This window comes from Cotesia glomerata, linkage group LG5, assembly GCF_020080835.1.
Source record: "Cotesia glomerata isolate CgM1 linkage group LG5, MPM_Cglom_v2.3, whole genome shotgun sequence".
NCBI classification, from domain to species: domain Eukaryota; kingdom Metazoa; phylum Arthropoda; class Insecta; order Hymenoptera; family Braconidae; genus Cotesia; species Cotesia glomerata.
In genome coordinates this window covers 1,450,181-1,478,137 of record NC_058162.1, presented here as the reverse complement: position 1 = coordinate 1,478,137, position 27,957 = coordinate 1,450,181, and the positions used below count along the sequence as shown (strand labels likewise).

Sequence of the window (27,957 nt, the reverse complement as noted above, 5' to 3'; positions counted from 1 at the left end):
CGAAGTTAATTATAATTAAAATTAAAATTAAAATGAAAATTATTTAGAAAATATAATTACTTTTAAATAAAAATTGTAATTTTTGGTTTCTACGTTTGCCCTTTAAATTATAAAAGGCGTGACCGGTTTTCGTGCAGGCCTCAGCTAGTCTTTATAATTCGAATGACAAGTAGTTATTAATTAATTACATTATTATTATTAATTAGTAAAATAGTTAACTGTTGAAAAGTATCTATAATTTTTTGAAAAATGACGAAATAAAAATAAAATTAAAATTAATAATTGGAATGGAAAAGTATGGACGCATGGAATTCGGGTTTTATTAATTAAATATGTAGTCATTATTATGCTTTAATGTATTTTTATCGATTTAAAACTACTCCGATTAAAAAAAAAAAAAAAAAAAAAAACAAATTGTGTTACTAGTTAATTTGTTTTTCATATTGCATTATTTTTATTTAATGCTAATTATTAATGATTATTTTATTTTGTATTAAATCAAAAACCCGATGATGCTTTTATTATATATTTATATTATATATTAAATATTAATTTTTATGACTTGCGGTCTTATTAAATTTAGTGATTGCTATAATGATTATTATAATGCCTATTATTTTCGTGATATTTACGATAATTAATGTATTAATTAATTATTTTTTTGAGACGTCTCATATTAAAACTTGAGATAATTAAATTACGTTTTTTTTTGTTTTTATTTTGTTGGTTTGATGTAATTAGAATTATAATAGATCATTTTCTTAATTTATAATAATGTAATATGACTGAATTCAAGTAAATTTAATAATTATTTGTAATATTGTTACTCAAAATATGAATGATTGAGTTGTGAATGAAAAGAAAAAAATTTTAAATGTAAAAAAAATAATTACGTAATTTTTAATTAAATAATTAATTATTAATCATCAGTACAGCTGACATAAATGACTTTGCAATGATGACAAGTAGAGAAAAAAAAATTAAAATATACTGTGGATAAAAATAGCCATTTATTTATAGCTAAAAAAAATATTGATTATAATTGATGAATGTTCTGTTGGATGATTGAATATTTCAGTTTAATATTAGTCTATAAGAAGTATATAAATAATTAATAAAATAAATAACTAAAATCGCCAATAAATTTGTACAGTAATTGCAGTAAAATAAAATTATTAAATAGATATTGCCTCAGTAAAATTTTTTGTCAATAAAAATTTAATTGATTGTTTATATTATAATTGATTTTTGAAGAGAAATGTTAATTTGAGAAAAGATAAAAATAAAAATAAATTGCAAAAAGTTATTGAAAAAATTTAATTTTTAAAAATAAAATTGAAAATTTTATTTGGATTATTTTGTTTAATTTTTAATTAAGTGATGCAAAATATATGTTATATATTATGACGTGACCCTGTTAGGTAACCAACTAAAATCAATGATCAGAGGAATGAAGTAATTATAAGACATAAATACGCATAGAGATTATATATATACCCAACATATATTACTAACTAAAATTGGATGGATAATTTTATCAATTAGATATTTTTTAATGAGCTCTATTAATTATAAATTTTTAAGAAACTATTTTTAAAAAATAAGTCCTTAATAATTCATAATTATTTTGAAATAGTTCTTAATAGTTCACAATTATTTTGAATAAATAGTTCTTAATAATTAATAAATAATATTTAGAATATAGCGTGTTATAGTTTAACTAAAAAAATTTTTTTTTATTTATTTATTGATCGAGTATTTAAATAAAAAAAAAAACTACGGTAAATGATTTTAGTCATGATTTAATAAGCTTTATATAAATTTAAAAATTGTTGGTGTAAATTTGTCAATTGTATCGCGTAGATTTTTTTTTTATTTTATTTTAATAATATTTTAATATTTTCTTCCATAATTTCTAAGCAGCAGGTGCTCAATAAAAAAATATAGATACAGATAAATTAAATAAACTAAAAAAAAAATATGATTATATATTCATACAAGAGTATATTCAATAAAATTACAATATAAAAAAATTATTGCGTTATTTATAGATTGCATGTAAAAAAATTAGAATTTTATAAGCTTTTGATGAAATTTTAGAATTTTTATTATTAATATTTTGTTCATTTTTTCAGAGCAATTATTATGGTATGTATATAGCTGTTTTTTTAACTTCCCGCTAAGAAAATTGAAAATTTTCAAAAATCGGGAAGTTATTGTTTTCACCCCGTTTTTCGAAAATCGAGTTTTCATCAGATCTCGACGTTTTGAGGTTCTAGGAAGCTTTCCTGACTATTTCCGCGGTGATGTCACCGTGTCTGTATGTATGTGTGTGTGTGTATGTAAATCTCTCATAACTTTTGAACGGATCATCCGATTCGATCGAAATAAGTGGCGTTTTGAAGAGTTCCTTTGCCCCTAAAATTCTGATACTAATTTACAGAATTTGAGTCGATCAATTTTGAGAAATCTCTAAAATAAAATTTCAAAAAATTCATTTTTTTGAAATATCTTTTAAACAGCTGAACCGATCAATTCTAAAAACGAATCAGCTCTTAACCTCAAAAAACCACGTCGATTGCCACCAGCCCGGTCAAAATCGGTTAATTTGTTCGTGAGATATCATTGTCGAAAAAAATTGAAAAAAATGTTTTTTTCAGAATTTCTATGAAATTTTTAGTCTGACCAGTCTACGCTTAAAGATTTTCCAAATAACTCGAAAAATTGCGTTGAATGCCGTAAACCGCGAGGAAATCGGTTAATTCGTTCAAAAGCCATTGCGGTTTGAAAATTCAAAAAATAGTGTTCTATAAAACTTCCATTATTAGCTTGAAGAGCTCAAAAGCACAGAACAGCGATTTATTTGAGCTCGGAGAGCTCAAAATTACACATAAATTATATTTTTGAGCTCGAAGAGCTTAAAAAATAAGTGAATTGTTGAGTACTTAAGTATGGAGGTAGTGGGAAGTTGCAGAGATGGCCTTTAGGGTCAACCGTTTTCCTAATTTTTTTTAAAGTAATTAAATAATTATTTAAGAATTATAGAGAGAAGACTAAAAAGAATAGAATATATACATCTTACCAAAATAAAATATTTATTTTCATAGTTAAATATTTTTTTTAGAAATGTCAATACAAAAAATTTTGATTATACTAATATGGGAAGACGTTTTTCAGATCTCATTTTTTGTTGTCAGTCGTTTCATCTTAATATCTGTAACAAAAATATCTTGATTAGAAATTTTTTATTTAATTCTAAAGCAATGAAATATTTATGACATTAAAGTTATTAGCCACTTGACGGTTCTTTAATTTTATTTAACAAATAAAATTATTTTTAAAAAATTGCATTTTTTATTTTTAAAAAATTTTTATCATTTATATCATTAAAAATAAAATGTAACAATTTCTTACCAAAAATCAATAAAGCAAACTCATAAAGTCTCAAATTGACCTCTTCGACGAGCATAAGCTCCCATACAGGCAAAAAATGCAACAATTCCGATAGATAATCCCAAAATAAGTGCCAGTGTGTCGCCAAAATCAAAATCGCCAGAAGCGGATACAAATTTGAATGTTGAAAATATTGAAATAATAAAAAACCACAACATTTTTTCTATTATTACTTAAGACATTTGTTTACTGGTTATGTCAATTTATCAATTTATTAAAATTTAATGTTTATTTATATCAAGAGCATCTTCGGATGTTTTCGGCTCTTATCGTCACTTGTTCGTGAATTTATTTTGTTGAAAACAATCCCAATTTCAATTAGACATTTGCATTTGATTTATCAATTACAATCTAAAAAAAAATGTATTTTCATAAATTTTTCAGAAATATGTCAATATAATTTGTTTAATTAATAATTACAGGTAAAAAAAAAAAATTATTTTATTTTACACTTGAAGTTAGCTGAGAGCTGTCAAATTTTTTAAATATTTATAACAAAAAAATTACAATGAAAAATAATTTTTAAAATTTTAACACGTGGAATTTTTTATGAAATTTTTTTTATAATAATTTAATTGTTATAAAAATTATAAAAATAATTTTTAATACCTGTGTCATGATAAAAGGGCATGACATTAAAGTTAGCAGTCAATTGAAAATTTTTTTAATTTATTAAACAAAAAAATTTGTTCCAAAAATTATTTAAAAAAAATTGCACTTTTTATTTATTAAAATTTCTAGATGTCAATTTTTTTCCTGCCATAATTTATTTGTTATAAAATACTTAAAATTATTAAGTATTTGGTAAATTAATTTTCATTAAAAGGGCTTGTTTATAAATGTCCCCAGTTCCTGTTTTGTGAGTATTGAGTATAGACAATTAAAAAAAGTGTTTGTTGCTAATATAAAAGTATAGAACGTGTAGAAAAATGGCGGGAACTGATTATCAAGCGCCATCTGTAAAAAAATTCCCTAGCAATACAAAGTAATGATTGGCTAAAATTTAAAATGTTGGCAGTAAAAATCTAGGGGACTTAAATGAAAAAGCAGCCATCGATAAGCATTTTATAATTATGGTGGCGTCACTCGACTAATGGGAAAAACGGCTGGACGAGTATCGACCGAGTAATAATTCATTTATATTCTGTGTTGCTGAGGTTTTTAACGTAAACCAACAATTATTTAATCAATCAATTAGGTAAGCTTTTTATAACTAAGTTATTCAGCACGTTAAATAATTAAATAAGCCGAGCAATTTGATAGAAACTACAAGACGCATACGCGGCTCAATCGTAGCCATTTTGCTATCCGTTGATAAATGCATGCCATTCCCGTACCGACTGGTGAACTGAGCTTCAAAACAAATTTCATTTCAAATAAATTTCTTTACTTATTATTTATAATATAAACAACACAATTGAATTGTTTAATATTTTTAGCAATTAGTTTATCGAGTCTTAAGATGAGTATGATACTGTGATTACGCATCAGGCATCCTCCATGCTCCCTACTGGCCATTCGTTCTAATACTTTTAGTACTCCTATTGTCATATTTTAACCTTTTAAAATTACTGGAGTAAATTATAAATATTTACTTCTATTATTTGTTTATTTATTTAATTTTTAATATTTATTATAATTTATAAACTAGGTAAATATTATTTGACATGTTTTACGGAAACTCTTGACAATAATCCTTGTGTTAGTTTATTTTATTAAAAATTTATCAAGAATAAATATTAAATGAAATTTGCTTGTAAGTTTTATCAATAATTAATTTCTATAAATATTTTATTTTTAATTGCAATAATTATTACTCAGTATAATTTTTATTATAAAAATTATTTTGATAATTTTAAGGATTTTATTTTTAATACAAATTAATTTAACAGATATTTAATCATTTTAAGAATTTTTATAACAAATAAATTATGGCAAAAAAAGATAAAATAATTAACATGTAGAAATTTTAATAAATTAAAATTGCTATTTTTTAAAAATTATGTTTGAAACAAATTTTTTTGTTAAAGAAAATTAAAGGTTTTATTAAATTTTTAATATTTATTACAATTAATAAATTAAATAAATATTGAATTTTACTGAAACTTGTGAACATAATTTGCTAGTAAGTTTTATCAATAATTAATTTTTATAAATATTTTATTTTTTAATTAGATTTTAATAATTTTTTTAACAAATAAATTATGGCAAAAAAAAATTGACTTTTAGAAATTTAAAAAAAATTAAAAATCTTATTTTATTATATATAAATTTGTTTGTTAAAAATAGTTAAAAAATGGTCAAATAACTGCTAAATTTTATGGAAAATAATTTAGATATTTTAGAATTTTTTGAACAAATAAATTATGGCAAAAAAACAATTGATATTTAGAAATTTTAAAAAATTATAAATGCAATTTTATTATAAATAATTTTTTAGAGTAAATTTGTTTGTTAAAAAAAAAATAAAAAAATGGTCAAGTAATTGCTAACTTTAATGAAAATTAATTTAGCAGAAATTTATTAAATTTTTGTAACAAATAAATTATGACAAAAAAAATTGACATTAAAAAATTTTTAAAAATTAAAAATGCAATTTTTTAAAACTAATTTTTCAGAATAAATTTGTTTTTTAAATAAAATTAAAAAAAATGTTAGATTGTTAATTTTAATGCTAATTTTTCTAACAAATAAATTATGGGGAAAAAAATTGACATTTAGAAATCTTAAAAAATAAAAAATGCAATTTTATTAAAAATAATTTTTTTGGAATAAATTTGTTTGTTAAAAAAAATTAGAAAAAAGTTGATCAATTGTTGAGTTTAATATAATATTTTTATTTTATTAAGGTTATAGGGTAGTTAAAGATGGAGGGCAATGGTGGATCAACAGCTATGGAAGTAGAAGAATTAAAAGCTATTTTAGAATCTAAAAGCGGTAGCATAATGGAAGAAGAAGAAATAATTTACGAGGGTGAGGGATCGGCTGTTGAAGAAATCCAAGGTGAAGATATTGTAGAAATAATTGAAGAGATTGAAGTTGTTGAGCCTGAAGAGGAGGAGGAGGAGGAAGTAGTAGTCGAGGAAGAGCAGCCACAGGCTGTCTCGGTCACTGAAAGTATTCATGATGACTCCTCGCAGAGTCAGGACAAAGTACATCAGACGGCTGATGATAGATCTGCCGATGATAATCAGAATAATTACTCTCAACAAATAGCTACTTACGACGCTGATGAAGATTGGACGCTTGAAGAGAGCGATCCGTTGGAATTGAAGTCCAATCATTCAGCTAAAAACAAAGAAAATTCTGACAAAGTTACTGTTAATGGTAATAAAGTCGGAAATACCAAAACTGAAAATGTTTATCGTACTGTTAAGTATTCTAGTTCGGAGTATGAGGAGGCTACAATTATCAGGGCTGATGAAGAACACCATGAAATTGTTAAAAATACTGAGAATGACTTGGTTTATACTGTACTGGGTGGAAAAAAATCGGATAAGTCTAAACAAGAAGATCCTCGTTATATCAAAGTAAATATTTTTCATTTTTTTTTTTGTTAATTAATTTAAATTATTATACTTTGTCTTTATATATACATTGTCGTTTTACATTTTTTAAAAATAACCGAAAGAATATTAATTTTAAATTTTATTTTAAAAGATGGAAAGGTTGGATGAAAATATTGCTGAACAAGAAGGAACAATTTATTATGAAGACGGTGAAATGGGAACTTTATATATGACTGCGGCTGTTAATGATGGTGAACAATATCAATATGAAGAACAGACTTTGGAGCAAGATGACCAGGAACAAGGAGAACAGCAGGAACAGTGGGATGGAACAAATGAAGTTATGATGGAAGAACAAGGAGATGAAAATCAGGTATTATTAATTGTCAATTTAATTATTTTAAATTGATAATCTGTACAGAAAAATTAATTATCATTTTTTTAAGGATCAAATATATCTTCATGAGGATGAAGATGGCCAGCTATATTTCAAGGATGAAAACGGAATAATGCAGCCAGTTTATTTGACTGAAGATGGAAATTATGCTATCGCAGATACGTCTGAGGATCCTCAAGATAATCAAGAGTTGAAGCTTGAACAAAAATCTGATGAAGCCATTTTGGGTGTTCAGGAATTGGACACTAATTCATTGAGACAGGTAAATTTAAATAAAAATTATTAATTTTTTATGACTGTTGTTAGAATTGCACAGTACTTTCTTAAATACTGACGCTTTTAAAGATATAAACTCATCCCGATGTTACACTCATCAAGAGCTTTCATTTGAATACCCACATGCATTTTTGAAATATTTTTCATATATAATATATATAAATATATGAAAAATTGATATGGGTACTCAAATGAAAGGTCTTGATGAATGTAACATCGGGATGAGTTTATATCTTTGAAAATGTCAATAGTTCACGAGATACAAGGTCATTTATTAATTACGTAAAATTGCACTGTACTTTCTGAACGATTGACATTTTGAAAGGTATAAGCTCATCCCGATGTTATACTCATCAAGACCTTTCATTTGAGTACCCACATGCATTTTCATATATTTTTCATATATACATATACATAATATATATAAATATATGAAAAATTGATGTGGGTACTCAAATGAAAGGTCTTGATGAGTATAACATCAAGATGAGCTTATATCTTTAAAAATGTCAATAATTCACAAGATACAAGGTCATTTATTGATTACATAAAATTGCACTGTACTTTCTGAACGATTGATATTTTTAAAGATATAAGCTCATCCTGATGTTACACTCATTAAGAGCTTTCATTTGAATACTCACATGCATTTTTGATATATTTTTCATATATACATATATATAATATATATAAACATATAAAATATATGAAAAATTGATGTGGGTACTCAAATGAAAGGTCTCGATGAGTGTAACATCGGGATGAGCTTATATTTTTAAAAATATCAATAGTTTACGAGATACAAGGTCATTTCTTATAAATACTTATAAATATTTCTTATAATATTTCTTATAAATATTTCTTATAATTTTTTTAGGAATCATCGACATCCAGTCCAACGAATAATGACGTTGATAATGAAGACAATACCGTGACCATATCTTTAATAATATCAGAAGATGAAAATGGGCTGAAGAGAACTCAAGTTATTATTCCAACGCCAGATGCATTGAAGTGTGAAATTTGTCAAAAGAGTTTTAAAACTCAATTCCAATTACTCCGTCACAACAGGTTAAAGCACGCTCGTGAGGAAGATATCACGACTCGTAATTTCCCTTGTGACTTGTGCCCAAAAAGATTTCCCGATCAAAATTCATTAGCTAAGCATCGTAAGACTCATACAGGTGATCGGCCATTCCAGTGCTTGGAGTGTCAAGATACATTCCCAACTGCTCCGGCGTTACGTCGTCACATGAGCTCTCACAATCCAGAATCAAAACCCTTGCCTTGTATCTATTGTGGTCGACGTTTTCTTGACAAGCCGGCTCTTGAAAAACACGAAAAATCTCACCTGGCTGCTGAGCAACAGCGTGGTCATATCTGTGACATCTGTAACAAAACTTTCATGACTCCAACTGATTTAATGGTTCACAAGAAAAATCACGATCCCGATAAGAAATTTGATTGCGAAGTTTGTGGTCGAGAATTCAATCGACTTAATAATTTGCAGCGTCACATGATGGTTCATCAACAACAGGTACGTGAAAAAGCTCCGGTAAGTTTATTCACGTACAATCATTATCATGATTTTTTTTTCTCACGAGAATTATTTTTTTTTTACCATTTTTATAAATAAGATTAAAAACCTAGTTATTGACGCTTGCAATTTTATTCTAAATAGTAGTTGTCACTATGTGACTTGTGAACTATAAATAAATTAAATTTTGCTTTTTTAAATAATGACTCTTGTTAAATTGCGCTGTACTTTCTTAATTATTAACATTTTTTAAGATATAAGCTCATCCCGATATTACACTCATCAAGAGCTTTCATTTGAGTACCCACATCAATTTTTCATATATTTTATATATTTCATGAATATCATATGTATAAAATATATAAAAAAAATCATGGGGGTATTCAAATAAAAGGTCTCGATGAGTGTAGCATCAGGATGAGCTTATATCTTTAAAAATGACAATAATTCACAAGATATTTGTTAAATTACACTGTACTTTTTTAACTATTGACATTTTTAAAGATATAAGCTCATCTCGATATTACACTCATCAAGAGCTTTCATTTGAGTACCTACATGCATTTTTGATATATTTTTCATATATACATATATATATAATATATATAAATATATGTTATATATGAAAAATTGATGTGGGTACTCAAATGAAAGCTCTCGATGAGTCTAACATCGAGATGAGCTTATATCCTTAGAAATGTCAATAGTTGACAAGATACAAGGTCATTTCTTAATTAAGTATCTAGAGATAGATCATTGTAGGTTAAAACATTGCAAGTTTCATTAACTGAGTCTTTTATCTTATGTAATTAATTGTATGTCATAATAATTTGATTTTTTTTTTTTTTTTTCGATTTTTAGCAACAGGGACAGAGTCAAGAAATTTTATCGTGTGACGTTTGTGGTATAACTTACAAATTTATGAGTTCACTGACCCGGCATATGGTGACATCACACATGAACCCAGAGAAATTGCGGCAGCAAGCCGAGGAACAACGGCGAAAACGTGAAAATAATTACAAGCGTTATCTGGAGAACCGTAAAATGTACGAAACTCAGCATGGTACTGGATACGGCAAACGCAGTTACAGAAGTGCTATGAGTAGTGATCCTGATGATGATTTCGCTTGAGATTCATCTGATGATTCATTGACTCAGTGTTCAAGGTCTTCATATAAAAAAAAATTACACCATAATAATTTTACATCACGTCATTTTTGGCGTTACGGATATCAGTAATGCATTTAATGTAATAATAATAATAATAATAATAATAATAATAATAATAATAATAGAAAAATCATTTATTATTTACAAAAGAATGAATTATAAAAATGTCAAAGTTACAAGATAGTTATTCACGTAAAGGTATTTGTTTTATAAAGAACAATTTTTTAAATTCAATTATTCACAATTGCAGTAATTAGTTTTTTAAGTAAGAACTCAATTATAAATATAATCGATTAATTATGACTAAAAGTTTCAAGTATATTATATTATTTTACAATGATTCGATGGTAAATTTATTTTCTAATCTTAACATTTTAATAAGTGTGTTTTTGTGGTAACTGAAAGTAAATAAATAAATAATTAATTATATGTATGCATTTTTTATCATGATCATGATAGTAGTCAATTTAAACAGTTTGTCTTGACGATTCATTTTTTTTATTGGCACAGTGATTCCATAAATTTAAAATATGCGTATTTAATGTCATAATTCATGTCGTACCAATAATTAACTGCTATGCATCCATGTGATTGTTGGACATGATGGAACCATAATGATGGTAAATAGAGTACTTCACCTTTTTTTACTTTTACTTTTATTGTTGTGACATTCTTATATTGCGGATAGCTGAAATTAATTTTGAATAATTAATAATTGTAAAATTAATTTTTATTTAATAATTGATATTTATGGTATAATAATTATGATTATTAATGATTATTTTCAATTAATTATTAATAATTAAAACAAATTAATTCTATAATTATTAATTATTAAAAAAAAATTAATTTTCAATAATTAATAATTGTAAAATTAATTTTTTTTAGTAATTAATCATTTTAAAATTGTAATTATAATTATTTATTAATTAATTATTATTTTTAATTTATTAATTTTATAATTATTAATTATTAAAAAAAATTAATTTTATAATTATTAATTATTAAAAAAAAATTAATTTTTTATTAGTCACTTTTTAAAAATTAATTATTAAAAAGTAATTTTATTTTGGTGAAAAATTTAATTGCTAGTAAAAAAAAATTCATATAAAATATAGTAAAAAAATAAAAAAATAAAAATTACTTGGCATAATCAGGATTTAAAGGATCAATTGAGATCCATGGTATTAAATTTTCCGAATCAAGATTGTCCAACTCTTGGGATGAATTAATATTTTCATTATAAATTATATCCCATTTATTATTTCTTTGTTTTTTGTAAGTAGCTGATGGATACTTTTCATATGGTATCCATGGTAAATCTGTCGGTGGATGCAAAATAAATTCTTTTTCTCCCTCCACTACACAATATATATTTTCGTATGGATCTTTGTGCACTAAAATATTTGATAATAATTATTTGAATTTAAATTCATACATTGATAAAATGGGTTGCAGTCAACTAGTCAGACTAACAACATTCCGAATTAATAAATTACTAGAACTTAGAAAGTAAATATTAAATGTAATTTAAAATAATTAATTTTACAAATTTTAAAATTCCGAAAAATATAATCTTAAATAAAGAAAAATCTAAAGCTATATTAATAGAATCTTTCAAGGTTACAAAGTCTCAATAAATTAAAAAACATAACAACGAAAATTTATACGCCAAAATGAATGAACAGACGAACACTCATTTAGCCGAAAAATGTAAATAATTTTATAATTAGATTCGAAATTTTTTTTAATTAATTTTAAATTAATTAATTTTATTTTAATTTACAAGCATGTATGGAAAACACTCAAATTTCATGATTGTAAAGGTGGACCATCTAAGAAAAATTTCCAATTTTTTGGATGAGTAATTTTCGGCCGAATCATTATTCGGATAGATGAGTATTCGGATGAATATACGTCGGAACAACCCTTTTTCGAAATCAAATTAATTTTAACTCTTGAGGAATATAAGATTTATATTTACTTTTATTCGATAACCCGGTGTTTTATAATTTACAAAATTGTTTTTCGGCTGTTATTATATTTAAGCTAATGTATTTTATAAACTTTGAATGTAGCGGAATTTTAAATTTTCTAGAGTTTTAATAATTTGGAATGTTGTCGATCTGACTAGTTGACCGCAACCCGATAAAATTAGCAACAAAAATTAATGATAGTGAAATTGAGTGACATCAGATAATTTTTATAAATTTTTTTAACTGATTAATTATGACAAGAAAAATTTATTTTAAAAATTCCATCTTTAGAGGCTTTAAAAAATTGTAAGTGTAATTTTTTAAAAATAATTTTCTGGACTTAATTTATTATTAAAAGAAAAAATAAAATGAATTATAAAAATTTTCAGATGACGGCTAATTTAATTTTCATATTATAATGTGGTAAAAATTCTTACATTAAGAGTTTTTTGGAAAAATAAATAAAATAAAATGTAAAAATAATTACTTGATGTAATTGCACGTTTATCACCCATCCAAAAATTAATAGCGTCAGGATCTTTACCAAAAAGTTCACTAGCCCATGGAACAATATCAACATCTCTCCATAATTCGTGAAAACGATTTTCAAAATTTGAATTTTGTTGTTGGATGTAATAAATTTCATCATCAACAGGATTATCTAGTTTGTCTAAAAATGTCGACATATTCATTTCGCGTTCTTCGGGTAAAGTGAATAATTTTTTTCCATTTTCAGATACTATTGCATCTGCGTAACCGTTTGGAGTTACGGCAACTGTTACTAATTTATCTGGAAGTATTTCACGAAAATACGAAGCGCTCCATTTATAAATTGCCGGCCAATTAGATAGTGCATTTTTAATTAAAACTGGTATATTATGAGAAATAAAATCACGATGAAATTTTAGTGGGTTTTTTTTAATTTCATCAATATTTATCGTTGCTATTTTCTTCGATAAATATAAATCTGAACAAAAATTATAATTAGATATATTTTAATTTTAGTTTTATAAAATATGACATAATAATAAAGTTAGCCGACATTTTTGATTTTTTTATTTTGTTTAATTTATTTAACTATAATTGAAAAATAATTAAAAAATTGCACTTATAATTTTTGAAGTTTTTAAAAAATGAAAAAATTTTTATGACATTCAAGTTAGCAGTCACTTGACAATTTTTTAATTTTATTTAACAAAAAGATTTGTTCCAAAAAATTATTTTAAAAAATTTCTATTTTTTATTTTTTATAATTTCTAGATGTCAACTTTTTTTTCTTGTTTTTTTTTTTTGCCATAGTTTATTTGTTACAAAATTTTTAAAATTATTAAATATGAACTACATTTATTCTCATAAAATTTTTTTTTAATAAAAAAAAATCAAAACTTTTTAGATGTCGGCTAACTTTATTTTCATAAATATGACATATAAATAACAGTATTATTACCTTTAGCTTCTTGACGTAATAAATGGAATGCTTCATTTATTTTATTATTTTCAAAATTTTCCATCAGTATTATTTAAATAAATATTTTCTTTTTAATTTACTAAAATTTTATCATTAAATTTAAAAAAAACTTAACCTAACTTTTGATAGAAGTTTTATTTATGATACTGAAGTCAGCTGACAGCTGTCAACTTTTTTGATTTTTGTAACAAATTAATTACAATAAAAAAAATCAATGATCAGCAATTTAAGAAACAAAAAAAAAAGTGTATTATCATAGAAAAATATATTTTAAATTACATTATTGTAAATCACAAGTATCAAGTAAGTACATATAACCTCTCTTTTTTTTCTAGTTTATGCAATACATGTGAAATAATAATGAAAATTAATTTAGCAGATATTTTATAATTTTTTTAATAAATAAATTAACTCAAAGAAAATGAGAAAAAAAATTGACATTCAGAAGAATGAAAAATAAAAAAATCAAATATTTTAGAAATAATTTTTTGGAGCAAATTTATTTATTAAAAAAAAATTAATAAATGGTCAAGTGACTGCTAACTTTAATGTCCTGAAATAATAACAAATAATTGTTTTTACAAAAGAAATTTTTTTTCTGTTATTATTTTAAGAAAAAAAATGTTTTATAAAAAAGACAAGGATCCACAAAAAGTAGCCGCAGCTCCAGGAGATGGTTTACGTTCTGTAAGGACTACAATGTTATTTAGAGCAGTGAATTTTGAACTTTACGCACGACCGGTAAAATTATTTTTTTTATTACTTTAAAACTAATTTAGTAGATATTTATGACATTAAAATTAGCCGACGTTCAAATTTTAGATTTTTTTTATCAATTAAATTAGAACACAAAAACATTTTTACAAAATTGCACGTACAATTTTTAAAACTTTCCACTAGTGAAAGTTTTTCAATTAATTTTTTTAAAATAATTGTTTCAATAAAAAAAATTCTAAAAATTTTTAGATGTCGGCTAACTTTATTGTCATAGATATTTAATAATTTTAAGAATTTTTATTTAACAAAAAAATCATTGCGAAAATATTAATAATTAGAAATTTTAAAAAATTAAAATGCAATTTTAAAAAATTATTTTTTGGAACAAATTTGTTTGTTAAATAAAATCTAATTGATTTTTTATGAAAATTAAAAAAATTGACAGTTGACTTCAATATTATAATTATTATTTAAGTCTAAAGATTTTTTGTTTTTAATAAGATAAACTTTTATAATTTATTTATTATAGAATATGGTGATAATGGCATTAGGTTTGACAGCAATGATCGGATGTTCTGGATATATTTGGTACATGCGGTCACAATATGAAGACATGGGTTATTACACAGCAGTTGAATCTGACGGCAAGGAAACATTTAAAAAAAAAGAATCAAAATGGAGTTCATAAACAATTTAGTTCATTAAAAATTTTTTAATTTTATCAAAGCTTCCATCAATTCATGAACTGTCACGTTCTCATGTTTATTATTTATAAAATAAATTAGCGAAAATATGTAAATATACTACTGTACTTATACAAAAAAAATAGACATAGTTTATTCTGTAATTATATTTGTTAATTTATTTAAACAAATATTATTGTGACATAATTCTCGTTGTGAACTTTTGAAGTTAATTAATTAATTAATTTTTTTTTTTCTTTTTTTTTTTTTTTTCGTTATACAGTTGATTTCTCACATTATTGTCTATTTCATTAATTACACACATATTACACTAAATACATACAATTAAATTCACTACTAAATTTTTCTAAATTTTTATTACTTGACAAATAAAATTTTAGTCATTAATTTCTCTCAATGTCATCATTATCAATTAGACTTTGTATATTTTTTTTTAATTGCAAGTGTAGATATAGTGATAGTGTAGAAATGTAAAAAATATTTTTTTTTTTTTGTTTTTTAGAGTGACCAAAATGTTCATCAAAAAATAATTTTGAATTACCAATAAGTTAATTTGATAAAATAGACAAACAAATTAATTCGTTTAAAATTATTACTCTTAAATTTCAACAGAATATTTAAAATTTAATTTTACTAGTACGTATTTTTGCTAACATTGATTCTAAAAAGCTCGTTCAATTTAACCCTGATATTTATTTTAATATGATCTATAATTATTATTTACTGTATTTATTTTAGTTAATTAAATAATTAAACTGATGAAAAAAAATTTCGCAGTTTTTTTTAACTTTAAATTTGGCGTCATTCAATGAAATTAATTGCTGATATTAAAAATTAAAATAATTATCAATTAATAAATATTTATATCTGTTAAGTGACTAAATAATATATTTGGCACCTGATAAAAAAAAAATTAAAATAATGCAATACGGAATGAACATTATAACAAGTGTATATAATTAATAATGCATTGTCAATTAAATTGTTTTGTACTTTATCTTTAACCATACCGGCCTATCTATTTTCTATGCAAAAAATTTCACGAATAAAGCCTCAAGTATCTTTTCATCTATCAACAAGTATAAGGATAACTCTTAAATATTTTGGTTATATAATCAACATGTATAAGTGTGTAGAGTTTTCTAACAATTATTGTTCTCTTTGTTCCGAAATTCATAGTAAATGGTCGATAAATAATATTCATACTTTTTTTTTCTCTTCAGATATTTATTGCAAGGTAACTCTGTTTAAACGGAATTTTTATTTGGGTCCGCAAATAATGTAACAGCATCATGAATAGCATTAGCCACGTAATCAATATTTTTGTCTGTTAACGCGCAAATGTTAATACGTCCACTTCTAAGCATGTAGATATGATAGTGGTCCTTTAAATGCGCAACTTGTCGTTCTAAAATTAAGAAAAAAAAAATTTTTTTTTAATCTTAGATTAATAAAGTAGAAGACCCTGTTATGGACACTGGCCTAAATAGTAACACTTGCTGTACTTTTTTTTAACTATTGACATTTTTAAAGATATAAGCTCATCCCGAGGTAACACTCATCAAGAGCTTTCATTTGAGTACCCACATGCATTTTCATATATTTTTCATATATATGTATATATATAAATATATGAAATATATGAAAAATTCATGTGGGTACTTAAATGAAAGGTCTCGATGAGTGTGACATCAATATGAGCTTATATCTTTAAAAATGACAATAATTCACAAGATATTTGTTAAATTGCACTGTATTTTCTTAAATATTGAAGTTTTGAAAAATATAAGCTCATCCCGATGTTACACTCATCAAGAGCTTTCATTTGAGTACCCACATGCATTTTTGATATATTTTTCATATGTATGTATATATAATATATATAAATATATGAAATATATGAAAAATTGATGTGGGTACTCAAATGAAAGGTCTTGATGAGTGTAACATCGAGATGAGCTTATATCTTTAAAAATGTCAAAAGTTCACGAGATACAAGGTCATTTCTTAATTATGTATCTATCCATTTTTGAGATAATTAATTTTTTGAGAACATTATATTATTTTAATTAAAATAAAATTGCAAGTGTCAAACAACTAGGCCAGTGTCAATAACTGGGTCTTTTACTTTAATTCATAAATAATTGATAAAAAAATTTACCACTCAACCCAGTGTAAGAAAACATTCCTATTTGATTGATAATATGATCCCAATTTCCAGGAGTTCTTAATTTCAACAATCTATCGTACAATGCTTTTCTCATCACTTTAATTCTGTTGGACATTACACGAATATGATCTTTCCTGTGAATAAAAATAAAATAAAAATAATTAATAATAATTGATATGATGAGTGTCAATAAAAAATCAACTCACCATTCCTCATGTAAATCATCATTGCCCAAAACAGTAGCAACGATACGAGCACCGTGATTTGGCGGGTTGCTGTACATTCCTCGAACAATCAAAGTCAATTGTGATTTAACTTGAGCAACGTCCTTGGGATTGTTCATAACAACAACGAGATTGCCAACTCGTTCATTGTACAATCCAAAATTTTTAGCGAAACTTTGAGCGCAGAAATATTCCATCCCGCGTTCAGCGAAGAGACGAGGTGCGTAGGCGTCGTGATCAACATCTCCACTGGCAAAGCCTTGATAAGCGCTGTCGAAAAATGTAAATAATTTTTTTTGCTCAATAACATCGGCTATTTGCTTCCATTGCTCGTGAGTTGGGTCACATCCAGTCGGGTTATGGGCACAGGCATGAAGAATAATCACTGAATTTTCTGAAGCGTCTCTCAAATCTTGCAACATACCTTCAATATCAACGCTCTTTGTTTCTGCGTTCCAGTAACGATATTCACATCCTTTTTTAAAGCCTGCATTGGTGAATACCAGTTTGTGGTTTTCTAAATAAAGATATATAAATAAAATTAATTATTTTTATCATATTTTTTGTTACAATAGTAATGAGCAACTGGCTCAGCTTCAAGACACTTGATGAATTTAAAGAAAAATGTACTTTATATCTATTAAATCAAGAGTTTAATTTTGGATTTGATTCGCAGATGTAATACGTTGATATGTTAATAATATGAGCGATGATTAATGTCTCTGTGTACTATGTGTTATAAATTATGAAATTATAAAATTATAAAATTAAATTAGAATAGCTAATAACATTGTTCAAAATTTATATTAAAAATTCTAATTAATTAATTATATTATTATTATTATTAGATTATTTCATAACTTGTTTACTTTACAATGAAATCAAACTAAATCATAATCAATTATTTAGATCAAAATTAGAATTTCTGCCGATCGCATTAAGGTCAGGCGATGTCAGACAAAACTATTTGCGTTTACCAAGAAGTAATTCTGCTATTTATGAAAATTTTTTTCTAATTCATGGCATAAAAATTTGGAATTAATTACCGGCTGATATTACAGTAATTGACAACTTTGAACATTTTAAACAAGCTTGTTTTAACTTCTTCTTTTAATCAATGTAATTATCACTAATCCTATGGTTTAACATGTTAGTGTTATTAAGGGGGTAGATGCACTTAGAAATTTTGAAAAATCGATTTTTTTTTTCATTTTCTTAAAGTATGATGTTTTAAGAATATTCTCTGAAAATTTTAAGTCAATCCGATGAATAGTTTTCTAGATACAACCCTCTCGGTTGTGACTAGAGCAGGTAGCGGACGGCAGCTGCAAAAACTTTAAACGCGTTTTTATCAAAACTGTGTTTTTCCATTCAGTGACTAATATAACTCGAAAACCATTCGGTGGATATTGATGAAATTTTAATATTATCTTTTTGGCATTAAGAACTAGTCTTTAATCGAAAGATATTGATTTTTGTTGACAATTACTATATTTTTTAAACAATTAGCTTTTAACTTTTTATCGAAAATCAGAGTCCAAAGTTTCGAATGCCACCATTTTGTAAATTTTCAAAAAAAAAAAAAGCTTCGATTAAAGGCTGGATTTATTATTAAACTAAAGGTTTCACCTTGGTTTTTCGAATTCAGATGATCTAGAAGGCTGCTGTGATGGTCACCGCGAAGCAATACTCGCGGGAGAGGATCCAACCAAATGGCGATATTTTAATAAATAATATATATACATATATATATATATTTTTTTTTTTCATAAATGTTAAAGCATTGTATAATAACTCTGTATAATTTATTTTGTAAAATAAACTTAATTACTGTAAAAAATAAATTTTTTAAAATAGACCTTTTTTACGCTTCTGAGTGCATCTACCCCCTTAATTAGTATTGGTCTTTTAAATTGTATTGCGAACACTGTATCAAATGTGTACTTTTTTAAACTATTAACTTTAGGTATTGTTGATGCTCCTGAAGAAGCTTAGAACTCCAGGTTTGAATAAAATTTTTTATCTATCTATCTATGGTTAATTTATATTTTATATGTACCCCATGTAGGCGTGCTGTAGTAAAAAGTATCATAGTGGAAAATTCTTGATAAAAACTCAGCTCCAACTCGCAAAGATCCAGTGCCTGACAGCGATTGAATACCGAATGCTCGGCCCTGAATAATCGCTTGGGAATTTTCACCCAGCAACATAGCTGTTGCAAGCCGGCTAAATGCCTCCAGACCGAGGATTGGAAGGTACTCATGATTTTGGAGCTCATCTTCAGCTAATAATTTTTCTACCTTTTTTACTGCTGGCAAAACCCATGGCTTTCCTTCGTTGGTTCGATAAGCTGTAAATATTATTTATCTTTTATCAACTGTTAAGAAATCTTATCAGAAGTAAATACAAATAAATAAAGTATGAATTATATCTATTGATTTTTATCTCAGTGCTAAGTAATGATTAGTGACGTTAAAGAATTTTTTTTAGCAAACATTAAATTTACACTTTGTATATTTAAATTGCGGCTGTATGGGTAATTGCATAACATTTATCTTGTCAAGGTTAAATTTGAGGTCATTTCTATTAGAGATATTACAAATTATTTTTTATAGCTCTCGGGGAATTTTTTGATCTATGGGATACATATGTCTTAATAAAATTTAATTAAAAACTAATTAAATTATTTAATTTAAAAATTATGAAAAAAATATTTTTTTAATATTTATTAAATTATTAAAAATATATAATTGAAGAAAAAAAAAATAAAAAACTTACCGCCCATAACAAGGCTGACTTTATTTTCAAATTTATCATCGCCAAAAGTCTTTACAAGTGAAAACACTTCAATTGGTGGTCCCAATTCTATACCAGTAAATCTAGATATCGACATTTTCGGCTAATACAAACTAAAAAAAATATAAATATGTATATTATTATTTTTATTTATGTCAAAAAAAATGTTTTTAAGTGCGTATGTATTTATTAATGTATTATTTAAATTATAATTTATGTCATAAATATTTATTGTAACGTCAGACTTACATACTTGGTAAATTCACGTGATATGTGAAAAAATACTGATTATGATTGTAAACTGATATCTGATCTCTTGGTTCTCGGTAAAAGTAATGATGGGTGGGATCGAATTGAAATGTCGACATGTGATGAGTGTCGGTGAGCGAGCATCACCAAACAAAAATTGTTTTTTAGGTATAAAAATTATGTCCCTGCATTATCCGCACTAGCGCGCTCTCTAGTGGTTTGTTGAGTGAAGTTAACAGATGTTCGAAGTTTTTTTATAATTTTATAGCAATTAATTAAATTATTATACAAAATTAAATTTAATAACAAAATTTCACATGTGAAAATTTAAAAAAAATTATTGGAGGAAATTTTTTAAAACAATTAATTGTAATTTATTTGTTATAAAAATTTTTAAAATTGACAGCTGTCAGCTAACTTCAGTATCATGCCGGGAGTGAGAGAGAAATAAAAAAAAAACATTGTCCATGTGCTGTTCATCACATAACCTGTATATTTTTTTCAACAATTGTCAACATCAGGATTTTTTTATTAAATTTAGGTAAATTAAAATTCTCATTAAAACAAAATATTCATAATTACAATTTTAATAATTTTTTTTGAGATATTAAAATTTTTTTTTACAAGTTATGATTTTGAATAATATAAATATTTTTTTTTGATTACTTATTTACAAATTTTATTGATTTGTATTATTGAAATTGAATATTAAGAGCAACCTGTTGTTGTAAGTGATAAATACTTGGAACACAAATAACTCAATTAAGCTGTCATTTAAAAAATTGTAAATAAAAAAAAAAACAAACAAGTTATTAAATATAAAAAAATAGGTTTTTAAAAAATATGCGATTAATTAATGTAAATTACATATTTGAATTTTCAAAATTAGTATTTTTATTATCTTGAGTTTGTAGAAAATTTTTTTACTCCAAAAATTTTGTTTATTCGGCTACTCTCGGCTTTATTCGTCTTTCATAAATCAAATAGATAATTCTTCAGCCCCAAATCCAATAAATTATTTAGTTTCTTAATTTATTACAGAAAAAAATATTTTAAGAAAATTAAAATTATTTTTCCTGGCAATTAAAAAAATTTCAGACTTTAAATATATTTAATAATTTAATAAACTTTTATTTTAAGTATTAACTATTTATTTTAAAATATAAATCTTAAAAAAACAAATTTTTTAATATTTCAATTCTAAAATTGACTCAAAAATTTATGCAAAATAAAAATTTAAACATTTGTTTAATAAAAATAATTCCGATTAATAAATTTTTTTTTTTTTTAATTCAATTTATGATATTTATAGAAAAAAATTGACATTAAAAAATTTAAATTTCCAAGTGAGTTTGACAAATAGAAAACACAGCCGACGCACAGCTGAAAATGATCTACATAGTATCATTCGGAGATTTCAAAGTGGCGCTCAGACTCCACACAGGCAACTCATAAATTAAGATTTAAAAATATATTTTTCCTCTTAAGATCCATTTTCTCCAGTCAATTAAGCCAACAAAACTAAACCTCAACTTACAAAATTAATAAAATTTTCCTCTTGCTAAGTGGATCCTCCTAAAATATAATTTAAAAAAAAAAACATTTTTATAAAAATTATTTTTGACTAACAAACATAAAATTCTAGGTTGAATATCGATTCCACATTTTTTTTTTATACAAAAGCCGATTTTATCTCCAGCTTTATAACTTTATCTGACCCTTCTTGGTTACATTTGTACTTGGTTTCAAGTTATTCAAATAAGCTGACTTTTAGTGATAAAATCGTGTATTAGAATGATAATTGCTTTGGGGGAGTAAATTTCAGGGGTTGCGTCACATACTTTATAATAAAATGAGTTGTTAATCTGTTGATCAATCTTTCTGATCAACTGTTGCATTAACATGTGTATATATACGGTAATCAGTGATTTATTACGGATAAGCGTACTTTGATTAAGATGTGATAATTTCTCTATATATTTATTTTTTTGATCAGAAATAATTTTTTCTTTTATTTGTATTTTTTACTCTATCAATTTTTCTTTTCAGGTTTGATTAAAAAAAAATATGTCCGACGTTAATAAAGAAGAAAAATCAAATAAAAAAAATTGGACTGATAAAGAGCGCTTAGAGCTTGCCACTAAACTTGATAATGAACTAGATGAATACATTAATAGTTTTGAAAAAAAGCCGTATTCAGAAGGATGGCCAGAAGATCGGTGGCAAGAAGAAATGGAGAAACATCCGTTTTTTATGAAACAATTTCCTGAAAATGGAGAAGTTTCTCCACTTATGGAAGGTTTACAGCAACTTAAATACAGCGAAGAAGAAAATACTCCAGAAGGTTTTCTTTTTTTTAATTGATTTATTTATTTATGTCACTAATCTATATTATTGTCTCTATCTCTAGATACATATTTCAGAAATGACCTTGTATCTTTTGACCTATTGACATTTTTAAAGATATAAGCTCACCCTGACATTACACTTATCGAGGCCTTTCATTTGAGTACCCACATCAATTTTTCATATATTTCATATATTTATATATTTCATATATACATGTATATATGAAAAATATATCAAAAATGCATGTGGGTATTCAAATGAAAGCTCTTGATGAGTGTAGCATCAAGATGAGCTTATGTCTTCAATAGCATCATTAGGTGACAAAATACAACATGATTTCTTAATTATTGACATTTTTAAAGATATAAGCTGATTTCGATTTTACACTCATCGAGACCTTTCATTTGACTACCCACATCAATTTTTCATATATTTTATATACATATATATTATATATATATGTATATATGAAAAATATATAAAAAATGCATGTGGGTACTCAAATGAAAGCTCTTGATGAGTGTAACATCAGGATGAGCTTAGATCTTTAAAAATGTCAATATTTAAGAAAGTACAGTGCAATTTTTCCTAAGTAATTATTAAATAAAGCAAAATTTTATTTATTTATAGTTATTATTAAAAAAATGTTTTTTTAATTTCAGAGCTTGCTATTAATTATAAAGAAGACGGTAATTTTAACTTCAAATATAAAAAATACCGTCTAGCAATTTTGAGCTATACAGAAGGTATAAAAACGCAGTGTAAAGATGACAATATTCGTGCGCAATTGTATAATAATAGAGCAGCTGCCCACTTTATGCTGAAAAATTTTCGGTAAATTTTACAAACTTTTACTGAATTTTAAAATAATAGTGTTATCCATTTATGTGTTATGAAATAAAATATATATTATTGTATGGCGTACAAAGATCGAGCTTGAATGACAGTAAACAGGCTATGAAGTTTCAACAGAATTATCCAAAAGCATTGTCCCGAGCTGCGAGCTGTTGTTATCATATTAAAAATTATGACCAATGTGTTGAATTCTGCAATAAATATATCGCTGAAAATGGACCGAGTGCAGAAATTTCTCGCTTAATGACATCAGCTATTTCAGAACAAGTAACTGATATTTATTATTTTTACTGAAAAATATTTTTTATTTATCATTTTTAACTGATAAATTATTTAACTTATTATTTTTTAGCTTATAAATTATTTTTACTGATTTTTTTAGAAACAAAAAAATCGCATGGAAAGATTAAAGGACAAAAAGGAGGAAAAAGAAAAACGTGAGAGTGAAAAATTGTTGGAAACAATTAAATCGCGTAATTTAATAATTGATTCTAATGGACAGAAAAATTTTGAAACTAAACATTTAGTCCCTCAAATTCCGCAATTAGCTGATCATACTGTAAGATTAGACGCTGATGGTAAATTAATTTGGCCGGTTGTTATTTTGTACCCAGAAACTTTTCAGACAGATTTTATTCAAAACTTTCATGAAGATTCTAGGTAAAAATATTTTTATTTTATTTTATTTATAAACTGGGTCTAAATTTTGTTTTATGGCTTTAGGTTTGTAGATCAACTAGAGGAAGTTTTGAGTGAACCCCCAGAGTGGGATACCGGAAGGCGCTATAATCTTGCTAGTGTAAATGTTTATTTGGAAGCGGATAACAAAGTTATCCATAAAGTGGATATTAGTCAGACACTAGGATCAATATTGAAAACAAAAGGGTATATATATTTTCTAATATAGTTAATTTAGCAGATATTTTATAATTATTAGAATTTTTTTAACAAATAATGGCAAAAAAAACAAATTGATAAGTAAAAATTTAAAAAAATTAAAAATGCAATTTTTTTAAAATAATTTTCAGGAACAAATTTTTTAGAATTTATAAATTTTTTCCTAAAAATTAAGCTTAATTTTTTTACCATAAAATTTTAACTAATTTTTTATTTTTAGGAACATTATAAAAGCAGGAACTCCTTCATTTTTTATCTTAATCGCCAACAGTGATTCAGAAAAAAAATTTTTAGATAACTATAAGTCTTGAATATTGTAATAATAATTTTGTAAATTATAATAATTTGATCTGTCAAATTTAATCAATAAATTTTTAACAATAAAACAGTCGTGAGAATAAAAATTATAAGGTAATTTAATTAATTCCTGTGACTAAATTTTAAGTAATTTAATTAATATATTTTATCAATCTTTAATTAATTTAAAGGAAACTTTTATTTTACCAAAATTTATTTTATAAAAATTTGAAATAAAATAATGAAATTTAATCTTTTAATGTCTAATAAAATCCAATTAGATTTCTAAGGATGTGCATGCTTAGATCTATCAATAAATCTACCATTCTTTTGTTGTGAAATTCGATCTTTCATTTTCAAATGAGATTTTTCGAGATATTTGTAAATCTATTCACTTTGAAACACGATCTGATCAGCATCGATTGAGATATAATAAGAGCGGAAGCGCAATAGTAAAACGATATGCTACAAAAACGTGTCTAAATTTATTGGTTGTTAACTTGAGATTATTAAAAAATTAAAAAAGTTATTTTATAACTAATCACTTTGACTTTTGGTACGTAAAAAATTTTTTATCAACTTAAAATATTTTTTATACTATTTATTTTAGCAGCAATTAAATATTGATTAAATTAGAGATGAAACATTTTCACCTGAATTACACCCTCTAATTATATTAATGGTAGAAACATTGATATGTTCCATCCATTGTTTCCTATTTAGCAAAATACAGAGAAGTAAGCCTTGAAATGTGTTGGAGATAGAAGGGTAAATGAATATTGATAGACAGACGTATACTACAATCAATTATTCACAACATAACAGGGCATGCAGAGAAGTCAAAATAACGTGATAAAATTTTTTAGAGTCAAAATATTCTCTCATGTGTATCAATTCGTGTTTGTCTATATCAATTATTTATTTAATTGACATCATGTTACTGACGTTTTACCTGTTATGAAACTTACTTGCATTATTTAGGTTTAAAAAAAAAATTTATGGCAATTAATATTTTTTTAAGTGAAAAAAATTAAATTAATCAGGACAGTAAATAAAAATTAAACTATTCTTCGGAGAAAGAAGAAATATTTACACAAAAAAAAAAAATTGAATCAAGTAAATAATTGTATATTAAAATTAGCAGTTACTTGACCATTTTTTAATCATTTAATTAATAAATTTATTCCAAGAAATTATTTTTAAAAAATTGCATTTTTAATTTTTTTAAAATTTTTATGTTAATTTGTTATTATTTATTATTTATTTGTTGGAAAAATTATTAAAATTTATTAAAAATCTACTAAATTAATTTTTATTAAAGTTAGCACTCACTTTAATATTTTTTAATTTTTTTAATAAATAAATTTATTCCAAAAATTATTTTTAAAACATTGTATTTTTAATTTTTATGTTAATTTTTTTTTCTAATTATTTTTGCCATAATTTATTTGTTAGAAAAATTATTAAAATTTAATAAATATCTACGAAATTAATGTTCATTAAAATTAGCAGTCACTTGACTGTTTTTTAATTTTTTTAATAAATAAATTTATTCCAAAAAATTATTTTTAAAAATTGCATTTTTAATTTTTAAAAATTTCTACGTCAATTTTTTTTTGCCATAATTTATTTGTTAAAAAATTTTTTTCAGTTTAAGTAAATTTTACTTGACTTAATAATTTTTCTTCTTGATTGAAAATAATTTTTTTTATCAGTGTAATAATGTTAAATTTATATGATAGCATTTATTATGAATGAACTAATAACAAAAGATGATTGGAGGTAGAGAAATTTTCAGTAAAAAGGAGTCCGGAAGATGAAGAAAGGAAATATATAACTGCATAGTGCGTTAAAATTTTTTTTATACTGCATAGATTAATAAAACTCTTTTTAAACTAGCGTGGGTCATTTTTTATCGGCTCGTAACTATATAACCCAGCGTTAAGTATGAGAACAGCTAGGTACTCAGTTGAAGAACTTTTCGAGTAATTTTGAAGCGCCGTTATCTTTACACATGAGAATTTATCATCGTGTCGGACCGAAAATATATCAATTCTCTATTTAATATCATCTTCTGAACAACTACGAAAAATTCATCTAATAATTATTTATTATCTCTAGTTAAATAGACGAAATTAAACATTTATCCTTTTTTATGTGTATCGATAAATTCCGGTACTTTATTATTATTATTATTTTTAAATATATGTTTATTATATACATAATTATATATGAACTTATGCAAGAACAACTGTATTATTTTTCAACCTATATTGCAGTAAAAAAAAATATTATTTCCATTTTAATTGTAATTAATTACGCATATAGAAATGTAAAATAATTAATTAAATGTAGCAATCAATTTACACACAAATTAATTAAAAATATTGTTATTTAAATAGCCAGCGAAATTGTAAACGATCTCTATAGTAATTATTATTTTTTTAGATTAAAATTAATTTTTCAAACTAAAAATTTTCATTTTTTTCGATAAAAAATATAAAATGTCTACTGTAAAAAAAATTTATAATTTCTGAAACTCCAAAAATATTTAAAAAATAAAATATTCTGATAATTTTTAAGTCTTTAAAATATTTAATAGTTAATCATACTGCATAATATTTAAAACTGTCGTTTGCAAAAATAATTTTTCAGAATGTATAACAATAAAATCTACCAGCGCAGTTATCGATTAGAAATATAGGAGAAAATCATGTCAAAAGAGTAGAATCCCATTAGAAATTATGCATACTATCATGTAACTGGGCAGATTGATTGCTATGCCATCAGATATTATGTTGATGTGAATGCTATACTGTTTGAGAGGTTTCATCCCAAATGTACATACTAGATGGATGAATCCTCAGTAAAGTGACTCGATGCTTGAACACATGATGATACTGTAATTTACAG

The 27,957-nt window shown here is 24.6% G+C and overlaps 5 protein-coding genes and 1 long non-coding RNA gene across 11 annotated transcripts; 3 read left to right on the top strand and 3 right to left on the bottom strand.

Annotated features, from left to right (window-relative positions):
- Window positions 1-3,078: 3,078 nt before the first annotated feature.
- On the bottom strand, window positions 3,079-3,839 carry LOC123265468. The gene is made up of 2 exons (XR_006509570.1): window positions 3,415-3,839; window positions 3,079-3,214 (listed from the first exon to the last, which is right to left on the bottom strand). It is a non-coding gene; the product is annotated as an uncharacterized LOC123265468 (long non-coding RNA).
- Window positions 3,840-4,497: 658 nt separating this feature from the next.
- Window positions 4,498-10,483, top strand: LOC123265435 (zinc finger imprinted 3-like). 3 transcript variants are annotated; one of them, XM_044729202.1, is made up of 6 exons: window positions 4,498-4,651; window positions 6,303-6,983; window positions 7,114-7,335; window positions 7,409-7,621; window positions 8,513-9,172; window positions 10,034-10,483. In XM_044729202.1, the coding sequence occupies exons 2-6, from the start codon at window positions 6,321-6,323 to the stop codon at window positions 10,301-10,303; spliced, it is 2,028 nt and encodes a 675-aa protein (XP_044585137.1). In that variant the 5' UTR covers window positions 4,498-4,651; window positions 6,303-6,320; the 3' UTR covers window positions 10,304-10,483. The 3 variants fall into 3 exon arrangements, with proteins under 3 accessions (XP_044585137.1, XP_044585134.1, XP_044585136.1); XM_044729199.1 differs by having other exon boundaries at window positions 4,499-4,651; window positions 8,513-9,190; window positions 10,034-10,478; XM_044729201.1 differs by having other exon boundaries at window positions 4,514-4,651; window positions 6,310-6,983; window positions 8,513-9,190; window positions 10,034-10,478.
- Window positions 10,484-10,791: 308 nt separating this feature from the next.
- LOC123265450 (bifunctional peptidase and (3S)-lysyl hydroxylase Jmjd7) lies at window positions 10,792-13,855 on the bottom strand. The gene is made up of 4 exons (XM_044729236.1): window positions 13,766-13,855; window positions 12,806-13,285; window positions 11,487-11,739; window positions 10,792-11,030 (listed from the first exon to the last, which is right to left on the bottom strand). Exons 1-4 carry the CDS (start codon window positions 13,827-13,829, stop codon window positions 10,841-10,843), a joined length of 987 nt encoding a protein of 328 aa, XP_044585171.1. The 5' UTR covers window positions 13,830-13,855; the 3' UTR covers window positions 10,792-10,840.
- Window positions 13,856-14,006: 151 nt separating this feature from the next.
- Window positions 14,007-15,329, top strand: LOC123265465 (small integral membrane protein 8). Its single transcript, XM_044729256.1, has 3 exons — window positions 14,007-14,089; window positions 14,401-14,527; window positions 15,033-15,329. Exons 2-3 carry the CDS (start codon window positions 14,408-14,410, stop codon window positions 15,189-15,191), a joined length of 279 nt encoding a protein of 92 aa, XP_044585191.1. The 5' UTR covers window positions 14,007-14,089; window positions 14,401-14,407; the 3' UTR covers window positions 15,192-15,329.
- Window positions 15,330-16,362: 1,033 nt separating this feature from the next.
- LOC123265446 (aspartate aminotransferase, cytoplasmic) lies at window positions 16,363-20,804 on the bottom strand. Of its 2 annotated transcripts, none has more exons than XM_044729228.1 (6): window positions 20,651-20,804; window positions 20,380-20,510; window positions 19,661-19,951; window positions 17,584-18,118; window positions 17,369-17,511; window positions 16,363-16,615 (listed from the first exon to the last, which is right to left on the bottom strand). In XM_044729228.1, the coding sequence occupies exons 2-6, from the start codon at window positions 20,492-20,494 to the stop codon at window positions 16,455-16,457; spliced, it is 1,245 nt and encodes a 414-aa protein (XP_044585163.1). In that variant the 5' UTR covers window positions 20,495-20,510; window positions 20,651-20,804; the 3' UTR covers window positions 16,363-16,454. The 2 variants fall into 2 exon arrangements, with proteins under 2 accessions (XP_044585163.1, XP_044585162.1); XM_044729227.1 differs by having other exon boundaries at window positions 20,647-20,802.
- Window positions 20,805-21,052: 248 nt separating this feature from the next.
- On the top strand, window positions 21,053-25,099 carry LOC123265447 (DNA polymerase interacting tetratricopeptide repeat-containing, protein of 47 kDa). 3 transcript variants are annotated; one of them, XM_044729231.1, is made up of 7 exons: window positions 21,053-21,187; window positions 22,696-22,990; window positions 23,658-23,829; window positions 23,925-24,117; window positions 24,233-24,510; window positions 24,574-24,735; window positions 24,968-25,099. In XM_044729231.1, exons 2-7 carry the CDS (start codon window positions 22,714-22,716, stop codon window positions 25,056-25,058), a joined length of 1,173 nt encoding a protein of 390 aa, XP_044585166.1. In that variant the 5' UTR covers window positions 21,053-21,187; window positions 22,696-22,713; the 3' UTR covers window positions 25,059-25,099. The 3 variants fall into 3 exon arrangements, with proteins under 3 accessions (XP_044585166.1, XP_044585164.1, XP_044585165.1); XM_044729229.1 differs by having other exon boundaries at window positions 24,574-24,742; window positions 24,975-25,058; XM_044729230.1 differs by lacking the exon at window positions 21,053-21,187 and adding an exon at window positions 22,289-22,563 and having other exon boundaries at window positions 24,574-24,742; window positions 24,975-25,058.
- Window positions 25,100-27,957: the final 2,858 nt, after the last annotated feature.

Bases quoted from the DNA above. Each gene is read 5' to 3' on its own strand.
- LOC123265435 (XM_044729199.1), top strand. From the start codon at position 6,321: ATGGAGGGCAATGGTGGATCAACAGCTATGGAAGTAGAAGAATTAAAA. The intron at 7,622-8,512 runs GTAAATTTAAAT...TAATTTTTTTAG, and splicing joins ACACTAATTCATTGAGACAG to GAATCATCGACATCCAGTCC. The intron at 9,191-10,033 runs GTAAGTTTATTC...TTCGATTTTTAG, and splicing joins AGGTACGTGAAAAAGCTCCG to CAACAGGGACAGAGTCAAGA.
- LOC123265446 (XM_044729228.1), bottom strand. From the start codon at position 20,494: ATGTCGATATCTAGATTTACTGGTATAGAATTGGGACCACCAATTGAA. The intron at 17,512-17,583 runs GTGAGTTGATTT...TTTTATTCACAG, and splicing joins GATGATTTACATGAGGAATG to GAAAGATCATATTCGTGTAA. The intron at 16,616-17,368 runs GTAAATTTTTTT...TCTTAATTTTAG, and splicing joins TTCTTACACTGGGTTGAGTG to AACGACAAGTTGCGCATTTA.
- LOC123265447 (XM_044729231.1), top strand. From the start codon at position 22,714: ATGTCCGACGTTAATAAAGAAGAAAAATCAAATAAAAAAAATTGGACT. The intron at 23,830-23,924 runs GTAAATTTTACA...TGGCGTACAAAG, and splicing joins TTTATGCTGAAAAATTTTCG to ATCGAGCTTGAATGACAGTA. The intron at 24,511-24,573 runs GTAAAAATATTT...TTATGGCTTTAG, and splicing joins AACTTTCATGAAGATTCTAG to GTTTGTAGATCAACTAGAGG.
- LOC123265465 (XM_044729256.1), top strand. From the start codon at position 14,408: ATGTTTTATAAAAAAGACAAGGATCCACAAAAAGTAGCCGCAGCTCCA. The intron at 14,528-15,032 runs GTAAAATTATTT...TATTTATTATAG, and splicing joins TTGAACTTTACGCACGACCG to AATATGGTGATAATGGCATT.
- LOC123265450 (XM_044729236.1), bottom strand. From the start codon at position 13,829: ATGGAAAATTTTGAAAATAATAAAATAAATGAAGCATTCCATTTATTA. The intron at 11,740-12,805 runs GTAATTATTTTT...CAAATATTTTAG, and splicing joins TAAACGTGCAATTACATCAA to TGCACAAAGATCCATACGAA. The intron at 11,031-11,486 runs GTAATTTTTATT...AATTAATTTCAG, and splicing joins TTAAATCCTGATTATGCCAA to CTATCCGCAATATAAGAATG.